This window comes from Trachinotus anak, unplaced genomic scaffold, assembly GCF_046630095.1.
Source record: "Trachinotus anak isolate AG129_WGS33_773 ecotype Australia unplaced genomic scaffold, CSIRO_AGI_Tana_v1 ptg000002l, whole genome shotgun sequence".
NCBI lineage: Eukaryota > Metazoa > Chordata > Actinopteri > Carangiformes > Carangidae > Trachinotus > Trachinotus anak.
Genome location: NW_027273853.1, coordinates 24861465 through 24882033, shown reverse-complemented (window position 1 = coordinate 24882033; position 20569 = coordinate 24861465). Strand labels below are relative to the sequence as shown.

The 20569-nt window shown below is 38.9% G+C and overlaps 1 protein-coding gene across 1 annotated transcript in view; it reads right to left on the bottom strand.

Annotated features, from left to right (window-relative positions):
* Nucleotides 1–1063: 1063 nt before the first annotated feature.
* Nucleotides 1064–20569, bottom strand: part of necab2 (N-terminal EF-hand calcium binding protein 2) — a 109744-nt gene continuing 90238 nt past the window's right edge. The window contains exons 10-13 of the mRNA XM_071457729.1: nucleotides 14927–15039; nucleotides 9008–9085; nucleotides 8117–8208; nucleotides 1064–6567 (exon numbers count right to left, since the gene is read on the bottom strand). Coding sequence (XP_071313830.1) covers nucleotides 6539–6567; nucleotides 8117–8208; nucleotides 9008–9085; nucleotides 14927–15039 — 312 coding nt within the window. The 3' untranslated portion in view covers nucleotides 1064–6538. The remainder of the gene's footprint in view (nucleotides 6568–8116; nucleotides 8209–9007; nucleotides 9086–14926; nucleotides 15040–20569) is intronic.

Here is a 20569-nt window from a genome sequence, read left to right as displayed (position 1 = left end):
GTGGATAAAAATTCATAAATTTGTATGGAAATCAATCCTTTTAACTTCAGATGTACCCAGATAATCTTTTTCCAGAAGTTTGGAAGTTTTCCTCAGAATTTAAAGTAATACAGTGGTTTTTAGAAGCCTCTGTGCCTGCAACAGCCAGAGCCAGAGGCTTATTGCTTCTGTACACACGTATGTCCTATTCTCGTGGACACAATATTTCAGTAACGCCTTGATGGAACTTCTTCAAATTTGGCACAAACATTCATTTGGACTCAGGGATGTAGTGATTACATTTTGGGTGGTCAGTGGTCAAAGGTCAAGGTCACATGACCTCACAAAACACTTTTAAGCTATTACTCAAGACTTCACACAGCAATCATGACACACAAATGGTTAAACAGGGATGTAATCTGAAACTAGTCTGAGTAGCGGAGGCATAAACTGCAAGGTGGTTATTCTAGTTATCTCTACATCTATGGTGATAATCCAAACATTTTTTTTTTAATAGTGCAGCTCAAGTATCTCTGAACCGATTCCTGGTTGCATCCCTCAAAACATTAACAAAACTGTTGATCCAAAATTAAGAATACGATTTTCCTCCAAGTAGGAATAACGGGGGAATAGAAAATGTCGAAGTCCATTAATATAATCTTTTTTGTTTTACTCATAAATTCAGTCTACTCTGTGGTTGACATACAAGCAAAACATCAAACAAAATTACATAAAATCATTATTTCCATAAAACTCGTATGCAAATTGAATGTATTTCTGAATAGCCCATAAAAAAACTTCAAAGAGTGATGAGAAATGCACCAAATACTCCTGTTCTGTTGGACTAAGGTGATCAGATGAAGGGGGAAAGTCACTGTTTATGATTTACCTAATTGTAATGCTCATCAAACCATAACGTAAACATTTGTGAATTGTGGATTGTCATGCAGGATGATTAGACTTTCATCAGGGCAGAAACTGATGAAAAGGATGAATGACAGATCAGAATACTCATCGATCTGCAACAACCCCTCATCATGAAGTAAACGCCAGCAGCATTTCAAATCAAAGCCACAAAGCACAGTTCTCAGTTTTATAGTTTTATTGAATTGCATCACTCTACATCATCTAGAATTTCAACAAGATATTCTTTAAAGACCAAATATAATACTTGCATCCCTGCAATAAGTCTCTACACTTAAGAAGAGAAAGCTGTTTTACTGAAACATACATTAAGAATTAATATTTCATTAAACATTGCCATAAAAGTGAATCTTCATTCATGTATGCCATTTTTCTAGTCATATATATTTAATATAATAGATTTTAGTCTCTGTCTTCTTCATAGGAATACTAGAAAAGAAAGAAGAAGGTAAGAAATGCACAAAACCCATTGAGGAGTAGCATGGCCTAATACTACAGCAAAGAAGTTACTGGACATTCAGTTGACATGCACTCAGTTAAAGGATAGAAAAGAACACAGCCATAGAAGGGAAGAGTTATGGCCTTGGCCTTCCTGATTGGCTTGGTATCATGTAACGACTGTTCTTGAGGTAAAGCTGGTGACACGCTTCCTGTCCACCAGCTTCCCTGCAGGAGGTCTGATCTCCACATGCTCTGATTTCCTCTGCTGTTCAAGCTTTTCATGTTGCCAGGGGACATTCAATCAAGGCCTGTTTTATTACATCTCAATGGCATAACTCTTTCATTGTATGACGAAGCACAGGTTGCACTGAGGAGTAGGAGGATAGAAAAAGAACAGGTTGCACAGTCTGAGGGACATTCAGGAATGTATCAACGGGTTAACAGTATTGGCATACAGTTCACTCACTATCTACCTCATATACACAACCCAACCAAGCTGGTCACAATGTACAGGAAAGAAACCCTTGATTAGAGCATGTGGGCTGCGTTCAGCTGGGCACTCGGGTACTGGAATACTATGGCTATCAGTGTAGTAAAATCACTGACATGTAAACATCAATCCATGCGGTATGGCTTTATGTTTCTATTCAAAATACAGCAGCTCCCTCTTGAATGCAAAGATTTGACACAGTTTTTAGTGGCACAGGAGTGCATGTAGCTTTATTTTTTTAATAAGCAAAAGGTTTACGGTGCCCTGTGGAGTTTTCTTGTTAACAAACAGTTACTGTCATTGGCATAGCTGCAGAATATATATCTAACTGGAAAAATAATAAAGGCAAGCAATCTCAAATCATTAAAATGCCTTGTGCACAATAAGTTATTAAAAGATGACTAATTATAACAGGAACAAACCATGGGGTGTTGTAAAATGAACTTAAAGACTTCCTCCAATAAAAAATTTTACCTTCTTAATACCTCCTTGGTGGTTTGGTGTTTTTATGGTACACATCATGAGCAAAAATAAGCAGCCATATCTGAGTATTTCTACCTTGCAGCTGCACTGTACCACTCAGATTCACACAGCCAGGATGGTGCTTAAGATGCTGACGATGCTCACCATTCTGATAAGTGGGCTCACAACAGACTCCTCATCTGAGTCTGGGTGTGACTGAGGCTCAAACATGTGTCTCCAATGTTTCCTCTAATGCCAACCACCTTGATACACATGGCTCTTTCACTGGTCAACACTTGTCGGGTTGGTAACTCCCTCATACACCTGTTTTAGCTGCAGGTTAGCTCCACCTCAGCTGAATCTCTGCTTGTTTTGATCGAGCAATCAGGTCTAGCTGAGCATGCAGCTGTGGTTTAACCCCTTGCAAGTTCCGGTTTAGCTGGACCCGCAGTAAAACCGCAACTAAGGCAGTCAGATGCCAAGTGACAGAACAACAGCCCCATCTTGTTTAAGTCTGACACATTGTTGAATGTGTTTCCTCCCCCATAAAACATTTGCAAAGTGGATTTTTTATATTTCAAATTGTTTACATCCATGTTCGTTAGCCAGCAGCCTTCGTCTTTCGTTACATTCCTTGGTGCTTTACCTCCCACTCATAAAAAGGGCCCACTCATAAAAACACTGCTCCAAAGTGGTCAAAAACTCCACAGGGTACCTCAGAGACACTCAGAGATTAGTAGAGAGATTTCACAGATGAAGCAGCAATGCCTTTGCATGCCTGTTCTACAAGCCTACTGTAATATGAGTCTTTCTTCTAGTATATGTAATAATATTCAACACTTCCACGTTCCACAGTCCTGCCCAGCTCAGTGCAGCCCAGAGCTCTAAAAGAAGGTCATGGTGCTAGATCAACATTAGTATCAGTGTAGCTGCATCCCCACTCACTGCGACCACAGTACTGGCAGATGACAGGCTGGCTGTCATTCACAAAAGATAAAAGAGAAAATAGAGCCAACAGTGAGGCGGATGGTAAGATGGCACCTTTGAAAGTAGCTATAAAGGAGTGATTCTTCAACAAATCTTTAACCAGATGAACAGCAATAATATCTTTAACTTGTCTCAGCATATTCAATAAACTCTAATATACTGTATCTTTAAGTCACAATATTCATTCACTTTTACATTGTGCTTTCTGAACGAGAGTCTGGTTGTTGTATGGTGGGCTTATAGTGGTGTTAGTGGTGGTCAGGTCAGGTGAGGCAATCTAGATTTTGACCTGATTTTGAACTGCTCAGCCCCGGGCGAGGGGGTGAGATTTGGATCAAGATCACGAAAGGTCAGAACAGATGCGGAGGGGGGTCTGATCAGTTTCCAACAAATCCACCAAGAACATGGGAGCGACCACCCATTGAAAATGTGGCAGGAGTCATAAAATACTTGACATTGACTGGTTGTTTACATACAGTTATTTCATTTTTTCAGAATTTATCCAACTATGTAAGGGACTGAAGAAAGGACAGTTTAGTTGATTTGAAGACACATGATCATGTTTATGTAAAATTCACTGTAGCGGTTTCAATCTATTTTAATATGTTTGGATTGTGGAAAGAAACTGAGGCCAACATAAAATCACTGCACAAAATGTCTTCTGTTGAAAGGAAGTCACATGAGATTAATATAATCAACAGAGTTCCATGAGGATGATCTTGCCAAATTTCAAAAGACCCGACCTGGTGATCAGACCCATCCTGCATTTGATTCTGATGACCAAGATTTACACCTAGTGGGATGCAGATTACAGAGGATTTTCTATAATGTCTTTCTGTTAAGTTATAGGTTGTGAGACCCTTCCTTTCCTTAGTTTTTTTGCACTTAGTGTTGGGGTCAATCGTGGCATTATACATCATCATTGTGTGTTAGAAATATTGATGCTAAGGTGGTTGCTACAGTACGCTAAGTGGTGCGAAGTCTTTGAAGTCCAGGTTATTTTTCCAGTGATGTGTTGATAACTGAATAAAGTCTGGTGTACACAAATCTAATGCTGAAATGCAAAACTGTCTTTATGTCAATATATTAATGCAACACAAGACTGGTGTTGCGTAATCCGATGCCGAGAGGCCTGCACTGAAAGACCACTAGTGGGCAATTCCCTGCTTACTGGGAGTTTACAGCACATCAAAAAAGGAAAGCCATCTTTTGAAAACCCTTCAGACCTCCTCTAGCATGTGGTGATGTTTAAGGCTTTATATTCAATGTCATTCAGATGGGTGTATCTGTTTCTGATGGTAGGTATTCTGATTCAAAGAAACGGTTAAGAGAAGCTACACAGCACCTATAAAGCTACTGCCACTTCCACTGAGGAAAAATGTGCACCATAGCACTAAAAGATGTCAATAAATACAAATATAATCATAATAATCAGAACAACATTTGCATTATGTACAATCTCTACTAGACTTACACAGCTAATATAGGTTACCCATTGCCAATTCAGACACGGAATACACAAATAAAACAATGTTTAGCTGCATGGAGAACAGTGTTGCTGCCTTTTTACTCACTACTTAGTCTTTTCTGTCCCAAGGTAGCAGCAGACTCTTTTCTAAGTCAGAAATTATCCTTTGACAGCAAAATGATGTTCATCTCACCTTTTAAATGACCCTGATGTCAATGTTCAGAGATTCAACTCTAAACCCCAAAGTTTTTAAACAAAAATAAAAGCTTCATGAAGAAATATAACCCTACATGTTTCTGTATGGGGTTTGACAAGTCTCTGCTGTGTTCAACACATGCTAAACAAGTTCATACGTTCATAGACATTACTCTCACAGCAGCCATTGTGAAGTTCTTGGGGGTGCAGACCTAATCACACAACAAAACAAGTGAAACCATGAAAGAATAAAGGCCAATTGGCTCATATATAAGATAATATTTAGCTTTTCCTCCTGAAATTAAAGTTGAAAATACCATCATACATTCATGGACGACACATGTCAGTAGGCATTTAAACTTAAGTGTGCAGGGGACTGTACTGAGCTAATGCTCTGTCACTCTCTCACTGGTGTATTGGAGTAGCTTTATTTTTTTATTAAATCCCTTTAAAAGATGTCAGATGTTGTATCCACCTCCCTTGTATTATTCACAGCTCCTATCCTTCAAAAACGTTCTGTCCTCCCCCCAGAAAACAGGACTGCAAAACAAGGGTTGGCATAAATTAAGGCTAGTAAGGCATTTAGCCTACTCCAGCCAGCTGAGAATCTAACAGTGGTGCACGTCATCAAATTCTTGTGCAAAACTCTTGTTTGCAAGTTGAAAATATTAAATAAATGAAGAACCTAGATAACACATCAAGTTACTGAGCCAGCAGACATGCGACTATAGCTAGCTACCACACAATTTATTCATTTCTAAAAACCCATTCACTGCTTGGAAAGCCTTCATGTTTTTTTCACCATAACATTTTTTTAACAAAACCCCAATTACTCAATTACTTAGGGACTAGTCTCAGACAGCTGGCTAATCAGCTAGCTAACCTTCAAGCTAAATTCAAGCATTCAGTTTGTTCCTGAGATTGCAAGATAATCTGGCAACTTGGTCTGTCGGTACTCGTCATTTACGCGACATGTTGATGTGAGTTCAGAATGGCTGATGTGAGAATAAAGTCCAAAGCATTTGATCATTTACAAAACAAAATAATAAAACTATTAGAACAATGCATATGAGAACAAATGTGGAATGAGCAGCTGCTATGAAATGGCAGCTACATGGATGAGCTTTCTATAGTAAATTCAACCTTAATACGTGTGGAGAAAAAAATGACACATTCCAAAATGCAACTACCCAAAAACAGTTACTGCTACATAGAAAACTCAACCCTGGGGTCCTTGCTACATGACAAACTCCACCGTACCAGTGGCTCAAAGCTACTTGAAACGCGAACATGAAATAATCCAAAATCTTGAGCCAGCAAACTACTGTGGTGAGACGCAAATGTGTTTAAGTAATCTCACATTGTAAAATGCACTGTTCAATTTTCACTGCAGTTGACACCATCCATTTGCACTGTGTAAACATGTACTTACAAAAAGAGTTGAGGAATGTGAGGAATGAAAGAGGAGAGGAAAGGGAGTGAGAGTAGGTGAAATGCAGGAGGAAGAATTTTTAGGGACGGAGAAGGGAGATAAAGAGGTGGGGAGTGGGGAGCGACCAGGAGTCTTGGCGTGTAGTTGAATGTCTTCATGCTCAGTCCCTTTTCACGCTGCACCAGGCCGCTGTAAAGAGAGGGAGGGAGAGAGAGAGAGGTTAGACAGAAAGAAAGAAAGAGATTGAGGAAGGAAATGAGCTGCAGAGGGGGGAACAGACAGAAAGATGTGTCGGGGACTGAGAGGAAGCAGATCGAATAGAGAAAAAAGGAGAAATTTGGCATGGCAGAGAAAGAAAGAAGATGGAGTGTGACTTTGGAGAAAGAGATCAGCAAAGGGTGTGGTGAAGAAAGATGGATAAAAAACGAGGGTTAGACAAGAAAAAGAGTCCAAATGGCAGCCTGCCAGGCAATACCTCAAGTCATTGGCACCCTCACAGCATGGACGTATGCCAGTGTCAGTTGTTTTAAACGATGCCATTTTCATTGCCAGGTTGCTTTAGTTGTTCAGATGCCTCCGAACTTTAGGTAATTACACAGGCAGCCTCACTGACTAAACAATAATCAGTTCCTTAGGATTATGAGTTCAGAGATGGGCTCTGTAATTGTGTACTACTGCGTATTTTCTTTTCCTTTTAGACTAAATTCTGTTCTGTTCAGTTCTGTTTTGTTCTATAGTTTTCTATTCAGTGATGATAAGTTTAATGACAGCCTACAATTTTGATAACTGTTTAGTGATTTAAGTCATTTATCAGGAAAAAAAGCCAAACATTCAAATTCAAAGAGACTTTGTTCACATTAAATATTTACTGATTTAAGCTTCTTAGAGGTTTGGGTCTGCTGCTTTTCTCTGGTTTATGTATTTATTATATTGAATCTATTTGGGTTTGGACTGTTGCTTGGACAAAATTAGTTTTTTTAAAGTTTTCTTTTTGAATAAAATAAAAACAACAAAAATGATCACAGTTTGCCTTAGTCATGTATTTGAGTGAATGCTGCAATCGCCTCTTTAACTAAGTCTGTCATAGTGAACTCTAGTTAACTAGCATTTTGGTGCTGTTGGAAGTTACTGCAAATCTGTCACATGGGCTACTGACTACTTACAGATGTCACAAGTGTTGGTATTGGAACAGATCTATCTAGTATTTTAGTCCCTCATGTGTATCACTCTCCATAATGCAACACGTTCCATACACAAATGTAATACAAGTCCATATATTGAATTTCCACATATGAAAAATATGTACATTTAAAATAAAAATATATATGTAAAAATTATATATAAAACCTTAGATATTGGACCTATTTTATATATTGACATATATGTCTAGCCCATGAATAAATGTAAATATATTTAATAATATAATATATAATAATATATATAAGCTATTATATAAAAATGTATCATATAAATATTTTTTTATATATGTACATATACAAATTGTATATATGAGATAATAATACATCCCCTTATAGGTGACATATATGACAACATCACTCTTGATATAGGGACATAGATGTCATATATTACATTTCTGTAAACGCCCATTTGTTTCAAACTTAGACTCAAGCATAGACTTGATCTTGATGTCTAAAGTCATTGGCCTGCTCTTTTAACTAATGACAAAATAAAGCTCATTGACAGTTCTTATTTCATTTTGCAGTATTTTACCACCGACCTGGCACGGCCACGGAGGACACGGCCTCCGGCTGGCACAGTGTGTCCACCTTCACATGCTGAAAGGCCTTATTGGGGGGCGACTGGAGGTGCCTGGAATAAGAGGAGAGATTCAGAGAGCGCACATGCAGCTTCAAACACAGCATGCGTGTACTGTATGTGCGCACACATCTGCAGCCACTCATCAACGCATGCTGGCACACATAGCCTCAAACCGCTTAGCACGGCCCTTAGCCTTTACTGTAACAGCTGAAATATTAATGGCAGTGAGATGCTGTGAGCAGTGGAGCAGAAACTCAGATCAGCAGGCAGCTACATCAGCAGCCGCTCCTCATGCCCAGCACCAGCACCATCACTAAATCATGACAACCTGACTCAACTTGAGTGCTTCAGCAACTCTGGGGGGGAGTGAATGGCTGAAGAATGCTAATTAAATGTGGCTGGAGGAATTTTTCCAACGGCCTCATGACAGTAATGGAAGAAATGTGAGCAATCTCTTTATTTGGCAATCACCAATCAATGAAAACAATGGCAGGAGGGAACGGCATGGTCAGCTCCAAAAAACTTTCAGAGGAGGCAGAGTGCTGACTCGAAGACATTTTCAGAGAGAAAATTAATGTCCTCACTCAGTAATGACTTTAAATACTTTTAAAATGGCTCAGCATTGGGAATTAAACATTTTGCAGCAATGTACCTCCCTCAGCATTTACATACAGTTTCATTCTGCCCGTTGCTTTGGCTCATTTGTGGCTCACAGCAGGAAAGCTACTTTCTTCAGAAAGAAAAAATGTAAAAGCTCTCTCTATACCAGCACGAGCGACGAGTATTAGTGTGGAGCTTAGGTTTAAGATCGAAATGTTCCCTTATAAATCAGATGTGATTGAAAACTCACCTCTTCCACTCCTCCTCTCCATCCCAGAACTCGTAGACGACAAAGGATAAACTGTCAGGCAGACGCACTGCAGTCACACTGGAGCAGAGGCAGAGGAGAAAGGGAATGAGGGGATAATAAAGGGATGAGGAGTTTAGAAGAAGAGATGCATGTATGCAGAGATAGATTAGACATAGCATCGCAGAACAGGGAGTAAAAGAAAAGCAAGACAGAAGATGGAAAGGTTGTGAGGTAAGGATGGAAAGGGACAAGTGCACATAAAAGACACACAATAATAGTTCAGATTTCTGGGGAAAAAAGATGGTTAATTGTTTCCTATCCCTGCCCAGTATTGCTGTAACATTACTTAATACCAGGATGAGGGCATGGAAATTATGTCTCATCTTTAAAAATGAAACTTGCAATAATACAGCAGAATAATGTGTGAACGGGTCAGAGCAAATGGGCACTGTTGGATGTTATTGGCCAATTCTATGAGGCATTTTATGGAGAACACTTTGCTGTAATGAACAAAGGGCTCCATGTGCCTCCAGAGGGGTATGAATGTGTTGTGCACTTTCAAAAAGGTACTGGAAATAATCCACGGGGGTCTTTGCTCATGTTTACTTAATAGTGTCACTAAGTTTCCATAGCAGTATATAAAGCTGAAGCAGTAAAACCACAGTGATGTTGGGACAATGTTCACAGTGTGTGTACATTGTCTTGCTGGAAAGGTAATTTTGACCCTGAGAACGTGACTTTTAGAGTGATGACGTATTTTTATGTAAAACAGCTTGTTTTTAAGCTGCTGTGACCAGTACTCATGCCTCATTGTCTTGAAGAGCAGAGGAACCAGGTTATGTATAGATGACAGATTAGACAGCCACTGACTGTATGTATTATGTAGGATTCTTACAATCAGTTTCAACATTTGATACAAGTTTAGTCTGAACAAATAAAAACTATACATCTTTTTAATCAAGAGAGTTTTGATAAGACACAAGAGCCTCTGATTTAGTGCCAGTAAAAAGCGGATGTTAGCGCCAACGCAGTGCTATCCCATTTTCATCAGACTCAAGTCCATTATTTGCACTTACACGTTTTGTGATCTGAGGTTGTGTTTATGCAGATCAGATGGTGCAGTGTAATTTGGGCACTTGTTCTGGGATGAAATTACACTTCCATTTAGGCCTGCTCGGAGTACTTCTCATCACAAAAACTATTTTCATTTCAACTTTCAAAGATTTCAAGAACAAGAACAGACTTCTCCAAAATCACAAAAAAAACAAATCACCTTTCCTGTATGCTGAATATTGCTGCTTTCGCATGGATATATATTTTATTTTTGGTCCACATAGCTCCATCAAGATCTCAGCACATAATATCATGCCATGTGACCAGGAGTATTAGTTTTTTCTATTTTAGTACTGTACCATTTTATAGTCAACAGATGGTAATTTATTTAATTAATTAATTTTTTTTTGTTGCTACATTTAGAGACTTCCATAGAAAACAGTCACCAGTCCTTCCCTCTCTTGCATCTACTCACTTACTCGTCTTTAAACCACTGCTCTGGATTCCTGTGTGTCAAACGACAGGTTTTCTAAATCATACTACCTGTCTATAAAGCACGAAATGGTCTTGGGCCCAAATACAGTTCTGATCTTCTTGATGATATGAAGCCTCCAGACCCCTCAGGTCATCTGGGACAGGTTTACTCAGTGTCCCCAGAACCAGGACCAAGCAGCTTTTAGTTTCTATGCTCCCCACCTGTGGAACAACTTCCTGAACACCTGCAATCTGCTCAGACTGTCAGCTCATTTAAATCAGGGCTTAAAACATTAAATCATGGATTAAATCATGGTCAGAGACTAATTTGCTGCATTTCAGTCATTATTTTGAAACTTGTTCCGTTGTCTGACAACAGAAACAGAAAAACATGTAAGTGAGAGCAGCTTTATTGGGAATTCATATCTGTGAGAACAGAGTAAAAGAGAATGGGACAGTAGGCAGAACGCAAATACAACGCGATGATATTAGTTGTTTTCAGCTACATCCTCAGTTTTGCACATTGACCATATGCAGTCCAGCCACTAGGTTTTGACCTCGTCTTGTTTGTTTAATTTTAAGCTACTAGGTTTTCAGTGCCTTTCACTGAATACTTCAGATGACCACTGACATCTATGATAACAATACCTTGTCACTGCTTGTATTTTCCGTAATCTAAAGATTGGATTTTTATCACTTGCCCTTAGGAGTGTATAAGCAGATAAGATATTAAAGTGATAGATATCTGCCTCTGTAGTTCTTCCCTAAACCTGTGGGGGGCACTGAGGGGCAAGCTGCTGCTACCTGCCAAACATCAGCGCTGGGCTTTAAAAGATTTAAAATAAGTTCTGTGAGCTCTGCTAGAGGACACAAGAAAGTGTTTGTGCATGTAATCATATATTCACCCTAGAAGATAATGAGCAGAGAAGGCTGAGACTAAATAAACTTTATATATTACAGTTACTTTGTGCAAGATTAAATGAGAGAGAGGACAGACACGCAATGACACAAAAGAGACACAGAGAAACAGCACACAGGAGAGGAAAGTCTGTTCAGAGTTAATGAGCAGGTTTCCTCTAATAAACTGTCTTCAGCCTCATTCATTATTTACTTCAGCTACCTATAAGCATTGTGCGGCCCTGTCTCTTGCTACAACAAAACAGTGAAAAATCTACGGCTTAACAGAAACAAACAACTAATAGCAGCATCTGAATGACTGTGTTGTTGTGGCTCTTCCAGCCTCATGTGCTTTTTCTTGACCACAGCTAAGCATTTAATAGTTTTTGTCCTCCAGAGACAGAGTGTGAAGTGGGTACGACTCAGTGTGTGACTCACTGAGGTGAAGGCTTTTTTATGTGTTAGAAAAGGGGCTGTCAAGGTTCCCACAGGCCTTGTAAATCCTAGATAGTTTGTGAATTACAAAAAATGGTGCTTGAAAATGGATGGACGACAAGGTTACTAATAAAAAATATCAGAATTGAATGATATGCTCAAACTCTTCACATACTGAGTTAAACTGGATTTGCGTGTATGTTAGCACTTCTAAAGTCAATGATTTACCCATAATTTCTTCTTCTAAAATGTATTCTTTCATTTGCAGGTGTTTGGTCATGAACTAAAATGTTGGGAAATTGAAACATTGACCTGGTGGTGATGATAGATGAAAGATCAGGGGATAAAGATAATAACATTTCATCTTTTGAGGACCATCATCATCTATTCCAAAAAAATAAAAAACTTAAAAACGTATTCAGTGGTTGTTGAGATCTTCTGGACCAAAGTGGTGGACTGACAGAAGTGGGCGTACCTACAGGCACGCTGCTAGAGGCTAAAATAACCTTGAATTTGATGTGGTTGTGCAGACAATGTGACTGATGTGGTTCATATTAATATTTACAGTATACCTCTGTCTCTTTATATTAATTTTTGTTTGTTGTAGACCAGATTTAACACAGACACACACACACAATTTGACAAAAGGTGATGCTGTTGAATTGTTTTTACAATAGAGGTTTCTCAGCATAGGCAGTCCTGTGACAGAGCTGTGCACAGCTGGTTCACTACAGAGCTCTGACTGAGTGCCACCAACATTTCCATCATGGTGTGAGCCTGAAACACTGCAACACTTAATAACACAAAGACAAACAACAACTTGCTCGGACTGCAAAACCTTTCCTCTGTTCCACTTTCCATGATCTTGCAGCGAGATGATTTTAGGACATTATTTGCTCTGGAACAGCCTCTCCCCACAGGCACCAATTTATTAAAAGATATGCTGTCACTGTTCTGTTAGCAGGTCACAAAATGTGGAGAATCAGGTTGGTATAAATATAAAAAATATGGATTGATTCTTTTGATAGTGTATGTTCTTATCATTAGACTATTATTTAACGGTTCTTGTTCAATCAGAAAGTCAATGCATGTATTCATTCCTCTTTAGTCAATATTTAGCGGAGGCACCTTTAGCAGCAGTTAAAGCCTTATATTTATGTGCGTATTAGCTTTGCACATTGTATTTTTCCCCTTTGTTCTTGGGAAAGCTGCTCTCCTGCTTGCCTCCAGCCCACACAGACACTGAGTTTTTGAGGAGAGATTTACCTCTGTACCATCTCTTTTCATTTTTATGACTGACCTTGTTGTACTCTGAGGGATATTCACTGTCTGTCACCTCATATGTTATGTCCATTAGTTCAATAATCTTGTCTCAGATTTGTTTGCTCCTTTTTCTTCATGATGTATAGTAGCTTTAGACAAGAAACTGACTACACAGCAGTTGTCAAATAAGCCCAATGTTTCATCTTGACAACATACCACTGTAACCATTCAACTTATTATGCAACATAATTAAGATGACTGACTACACCAGTGATGGTTTAGAAGTGTAACAGTTAAGGAGTAAACACTTAATGAATCACTTACTTTAGATTTTCTACTAGTTTAGATTTTTTTTGAATAAATTTATTTTCAGTTCAATATTAAAGAGTCATTTTTGTTGATCAATGAGTGTTAGAAAAACCAAATTACATCCACTGTGATTCAGTATTGTAACTGTAAGGTGTCAGGTTTGTGCTTCATTTTAAACCTGCTAGAATCAGTATTTTTATATTAAGAATGGATCATGTGACTGCTTGTATGTGAAAGCAGTGGCTTATACTGATGAACGCACATAGAATTATCACCTGACTTTGCAACTCCTCTTAACTCTATGGAGCATTTTAGCATCTTTCAGCTAATTGTTTTGGTAATGCCTCCAACTTAATGATTTCTGGTTTAGCCTCACTGTTCTCATTTCCAGTCTCAGGAAGCTGTTTCCAGTGAAAAAGCTCTGAAAAAACACACTGCCCATCACCACACAGCAGACAGACACAGTTAGAGACGAGCTGGTAAACACAGTGGACCTTTTAGCTGCTGAAGAGTGGAGATACTTCCCATCAGGAGTTGGCTGAGACTGAAGCACAGCTAAATGGAGAGTGACAATTTAACTTAACATTCAAATGTAAATAACTGATAATGTTGTTCTGTGTCTGCTAGATGTGTAAATAGGCAACTGTTAATACATCAGCCATATCAACTTAAAGCTGATGTCAATTTCAGGGGTGTGTTTAAAGATTGTTTCTGCTGCCTCCAAGTTGCTAAAACAATCAGCTAAGGCAGCTGTGACAATTTGGAGGAACACATAATTAGGTTTTTTTTTTTAAAGGTCTTTCTTAAATTACTCCAAAATGAATTCATGTTATGTGAATGCATCCTGTGCTATAGGGAATATTCAAGCCTTACTTCAGTGTCTACCTCTCTTTCAGGTACAGACCGCAGTAAGTGGTAGGAAAAACTACAATATAAATGCAAAAGTGTAGCAGAACCACAGCATTAAAGTCTTTCTAAGGGCATATGCAGAATATGACCCTGGACTATGGACACAGTATCTTGAGTCTGGGATTTGGAGAAATCCCTGTGGATATTAGACTGTTTCACAGCACCCTGAGGCTCCAAGCTGGAAGCACATGAGGTTTATAATAGATACAGCGCGTGTACAGCAGACTATATTACAGGTACAATATTATGCTGCATGATATTAGTATCTCACAGATCCAAACCACTTGTGAATTACAGCTGCGTTTTTTTTTTTTTTCAGGTTTGGGAAAGATGAAATAGCCACTCAAAGTGTAACTGAAAATATCTGTGTGTGTGTGTAAATGATTGTGTAAACACTAAAAGAGTACTCCCCCAATCCAAAACCAACGGAGGGAATATCTGAGGTTGTAGTTAATAAAGAAGACAAGAATGCAGTCCTGACACTGAAGCACATTAAATATTTAAAATGATTAGGGTTATGGTGTGGCACTCTGCAGCACAGCAGTTGTGACAATGTGGAGCAGTGATAATGAGACTTACTGAAAGCAGTCTCTCTGAGTGGAGACATTCTTCAGGTACTGCTTCAGAGCCTCACAAAACTCGCCAAGCTTCTTCTGGGAAACCACCATCTCCTGACGAATCAGCAACAAGGACTGCAGACAGACAGACGGAGAGAGAGAGAGAGAGAGAGAGAGAGAGAGAGAGAGAGAGAGAGAGAGAGGGGTCAGTTTTTATATAAGTGTAAGCCATTGTATTTTTTACGAGCAGATATCAATACAAACATTTGCTTTGCCACCTTGGGGAGAAAATTACTTCTTTGTAGTGCCTACAGTGCGTGTTGTGTTGAGCTTCAAGTCAGCATGAACTTCAATAATTAACTGAGACCACACAGCCCGGGCTGTAGAGGTGCTGTGATGGGGGCTTTGAGGCCTAAGATGCATAAGATGTAACTGCAACCTCTCCACTGACTCACATGTGTTTGTGTGTGAGAGAGATTCTTTTGTTGCAACATTTCTCTGTTTGTTTTATTCCGTACAGTGCAGCAGCTCCCTTCCCAGTATGTAGTAGAGGCTTTAGTGTGTGAAAGGTGTGTGTGTCTACGTGACTGTACGTACGGAGAAGGCTGAAGTGTTGAAGGACTCTTTGCAACTATCTGTTTTACACTATTACCTCTGCATTGTTTTTTGAACAGATGAGAGTAGCTGACATCTTCAGCTTCTCATGTGCCTTCGTTTCTGTAGCTCACTACAGTACAATTAAAAATTCATCCACTATGACCTAGATAACCAGGTCTCACTGAGACTTAATACACATTCACACACACGCAGATACGTGCATACGTATGCATTACACACATTCACTCTGTCTCTCTCTCTCTCTCATACACACACACACACACACACACACACACACACACACACAGAGTAGACTATTGGGTTATCATTCCTTAATCTATTATTTATCATTTAGAGAAAAAAGTTGTCAGTGTCAGCCAGTCGGATTTGTCAATCAAGCTCTTTTGCACGCATGCACACACACACACACACACACACACACACACACACACATACACACATACACACACACACTCACACACACACACACACACACAGAGTAGCACACACACAACACAGGCAGTGTGATTCATTATGCACCACTGTGTGTGTCCAATAAAAGAAAATCTATCCTCAGACAATCTTGTTCTGTTGGAGATGAATTTATAATGTCCAGTGATTTCCTGCATTTGTATTTCTTAACTGATAGTGATTTGCAATTGTATTCATAATGTCTTGACAGGTGATGCAGTGTTGAAAAGACCTAAGTACATTTACTCAAGTACTGCTCTGAAGTGCAGTTTTGAGGTACTTGTGCTTTATTGAAGTATTTTTGTGATACTTTATATGTGACTGTTCTAGTATAACATGTTGTTTTCAACCTACCCAAGAGTATATGTGTGTGTGTACCGTACACATACATATATGTGAATATATGACAAGCACTACAAGAGAAAAGGTCTGTCGTAAAATGTCTTGTCAGAAAACTCTCTCTTGATGATGGATGAGTGTCTTTGTTAAATAGAAAGAGGACACTGCTCTCTTTCTTTGGAGCTGACTCCATGATTGCACCACGCCTGCACAATTAATATTTTAGACATTTGAATTTTTTTCTGCCATTTACAGTCACTTCATAACGTCCACAGGAAATATGAGGATAACAGAATCTCATACCGAGTGTGTTCGCCCTGTAATATGTCCGAGTTAAAAGACAGAAACAAACAACACAAGCAGGAATGAAAATGAAATGAAACTCAGAAATGCAAGATATGTAAATCACAAAGAGCTGTTTATGTTTGCAGTCTTAAAAACAAAAGCATAAAACCCTTTGCTCTCCCACTTACTCATCAGTTTGACTTGCGCCCACCTCAGCCCTGTGTTATCTTTCTGCGTACTTCATTTTTACCTGATCTAACCCTTTTACCAAACATGAGCTCCCTTCCAGCTCCTCTGTCCTCGCTCCCACTCTCCTCCTCCAGCCTGTGCCTCTGTCCCTCTGTCCTCATTCTGAGTCTCCTCTACAATACAGATGAGATTAAACCCTGTTTATCTGCGTGGAAAGCCCTGCTGCTCTGTGTTTTTGAAGCTATTTTGGAGGCTAAACTCTAGGTAACCCCAGGAGGCTGCTGTTTCTTGTCCCTGTCTGGTTCAGTTTGTAATATTTGACTCAGTTTCTCTGTAATAAGAAATATTCCTAGCTGTCTTTCTGATACTGGCAGTGATTGTGTGCAGAGGAAGTGTTGTTGCTTTTATCAGGACAGATATGATATATCAGACCATGCAGCTGTTGAGTAACTGGAAATAGCTTCATGTTTAACATCCTAATAAGAAAGCACTCTATACTTACCAGATTTTAGCTACGGCTCTTACAGCTTGTACACATGCACAAGTGTTCGACACATCTGCACCCACTTGTGTGTTAGTGTGCCCTTATTGCTATGATTGTCTTTTATTGGCATGTAATGACTGTTTATGCCTTAATAACCCTGTTTATCTGCTGCCATTAGCTTAAATTGCTGTCACGAGGCAGCAGCACCACTGCAACATTAAGCTGCATGAATGAACACCCGGCTGCTTGCCAGTAAAGACATGTGTTGGATGTGTGTATATGTGATTTATGAGGCAATGATTGCATGGGCGTGTATGTGAGAAGCACCCATAACAGCGATCGTACCTGACAGATTTATAACCGCTGTACGGTCTACCTTAAAACATGAGCGCACACACAAATACACAAGCACATCCTATCGTTCAACTCCATTAGAAACACTACAGTGCCCAGCAGCCTTTGGTTAATCTGATCACTACCACTCCAGTAACCCTCCTGCCTCCCTCACCAAATTACTGCGATTATATCCGCTCCCCTGTGACACTGTGGCCCAGCAGAGGTGATATATCAGGAGCCTCTAACTCCCCACATCTGTTTTCACCGCCCTTTAACCTCTGTGTTCATGGTCAGCATCAAAGCTACATACAGGAAAGTAAAAGCCTTTTTTCACAGCAGTGGACAGTCCTGCCCACATTGGAGTTCAGAAACTGACATTTCCTTGTCATCATATTCCCATGTCATAACATGTGATATTAATTGAACGCCTTAAGTATCAGGTAGGCATGTTAGGTACAGTTTTAGATTTAGCTTTTATTCCCATATTTGTCATAGGAAATTCTGCTGGTAATTATAACACTTCCCAGTTAACTTTTGAATTGACTCAAGGCTCAGTTATTGGCCCCTTACTCTTCTCTATTTATATGTTACCCCTTGCTCAGATGTTTCAAAAGCATCATATCAGTTTCCATTTTTATGCAGATGACTCCCAGGTTGATCTCTACAGCACAACTCAACTGGGCAAAATACAATCCACTGTTAAAAACTGGCTTTCTCAAAACTTTTTTCAGTTTAACTCAGAAGGTATTATAAGTCCATACTTTTTCAGTGACCACATTTGCCTCCACTTAGCTTCAGTGCTGATATCCAGGCCTAATGATTAATGAGTTTAAAGGACCTGGTAGGCAGATTATTATTATTTTTTTTTACCTTTGCAGTGGTTACCCTTGCTTCTCTGCTTGCTGTCTGCTGATAAGTTGAGCTAAACAACCTCTGGCTCCACCTCACCCAGCCTCAGTTAGCCACCACAGAAAAGTCAGTGAGTGTTTTCTTATTTTGCATATGCTCTATATTTATTTGTTTATCTATTAATCTTCTAATTTTAGCTTAGTTTATAGCTAACAGAGTGAAACAGAAAAATGCTGAACATGTATCAGAAGTGTAATTTGTGCTTAATTGTGGAATATAAATTCCCAGAGATAATACTGAGGATGTGTCCTCTGTCTCCTCAAAGGCCATTACAGTGAATGTCATATTTGCTAAATTATTATAAGCACTTTGTACTTTTAAATGCAAAAGGAAGACTGACTGAACACTGGCAGTTTTATTAAACCTATTATAGCCAATTTTTTAAAAAACTACCTGTCATTATTTTACTTTTTCCATTAAAAGATAAATAGTTATTCCTGTCATCTGTGATGGTAATGTGTATGAAAATGGGCAAGAGCAAAAAATAGTGGTGCAGTCATTTATATGATTGTTTCTGAATGCTCGCTGACTCTCCATGTAGTCGAGATCACAGTTAAATCTTTGTTATTTGGTTTTCAAACATGTAAATTGGCATTGCCTCTCAACTAATTTGCTCCCCCTACACAACAATATTAATTAGATGCAATGAAGCCCTGCAATGAAGTTTAATTATGTAGTCAAATTCAGAATGTCTGTGTTTGATTAGAACACGCAATGCACTTCAATGCACTCTACACCTGTAATTAAAGGAGTGTTACAGCAATTTTGTTCTGCACTCTCAACTTAGGGAACTTGTGATTCTGATTAGTAAACATAAACTGTATTTCCATTTCTACACGCCCAAGTTCATAACGCAGACGTTCTAATGAAAAACATTTTAAGTTAAATGCAAAATGATATTTGGTACAAATTCTAAATGTGCATTTTTTGCAATAACAAGTCATTTCAAGAAGCGGTTATGGATAGTTGTGAATAGACGATAAAACTAAATTATAATTATTTACATGCCCACAAGCAATTGAAAGTAATAATGTGAAAAACGTCCTCAAGGATACTTGGAAACGTGAGAAATTACAGACTAAATAGAAATAGTGGAGGCAGGTAGAGAAAAATGCAGTGACCTAAAACTTATAATGTTTACAGTTTAACAAGAGGTAGAGTAAGGGAGATTTTCCTTAGAGACCTGCTACTTTTGAAATATGACCAGAGTCCTGTCAGTTGTCTGGAGCGCATTGCTTTCTTTCATTTAAGAACTGCCTTGAGCTCTCAATATATGTGATGTAATGAATTTGGTCTGCCAGCGTCTGTGTGTGTGTGTGTTGTGTCAGCAAGAATATCTATAATGGCATTTGTTCTTGTACCAATAAAACCTGCAAATTACTGCACACAGTGTGTGTTTGTGTGTTTATAGGACACTCCTGACTCTATAAGTTGGCTTGATTGGACAAGTGGCTGACTACCACCATGTCGTAAAGATACGTGGAGCCTGCTTCATTGGCTTGTATAAATATTATTGATTTCTGTCTTTTCCTGCTCACGATCAGCATTCTTTATCGCTGCCTCTTCTCTCTGCAAACTAGAGCTGAGTGTAAAACTTTTCACATCACGAGTTTGACTCACACTCATGAGTATTGTGCAAGATTTTTTTTGGTAAGTGTTGGTTTTGGTGTTGATTTTTATAGCTTTTTTTCATATGTTAAATTTCACATTTGAAGATACAATACAATAAAGCCACGTAAGAGCCCCTGGAGCCTCAGGTAAAAAATAGCCAGACTTAAACACAAGGGATTTTTTTTCCTTTTTGCCCTTGTAATAATCTGACATCATTTTGATGAAGGCAAGATACAACACATTTGAGGGATAAAACAATGAACAGAGAAGTGATCACTTCCCTACATAGCTGTTTAAACTGTCTACCTTAGAATTTGTATGAAAACATGCTGCATGTAGGTCAGTGTTACTGTTAAAGTGTAACAGCCTCACTCTTCAGCTTTAAATCAGAGCTGTATTAAGTTGCTGGGTCTGGCCAAGGACTGTGAAATGAAATAAAAGTGC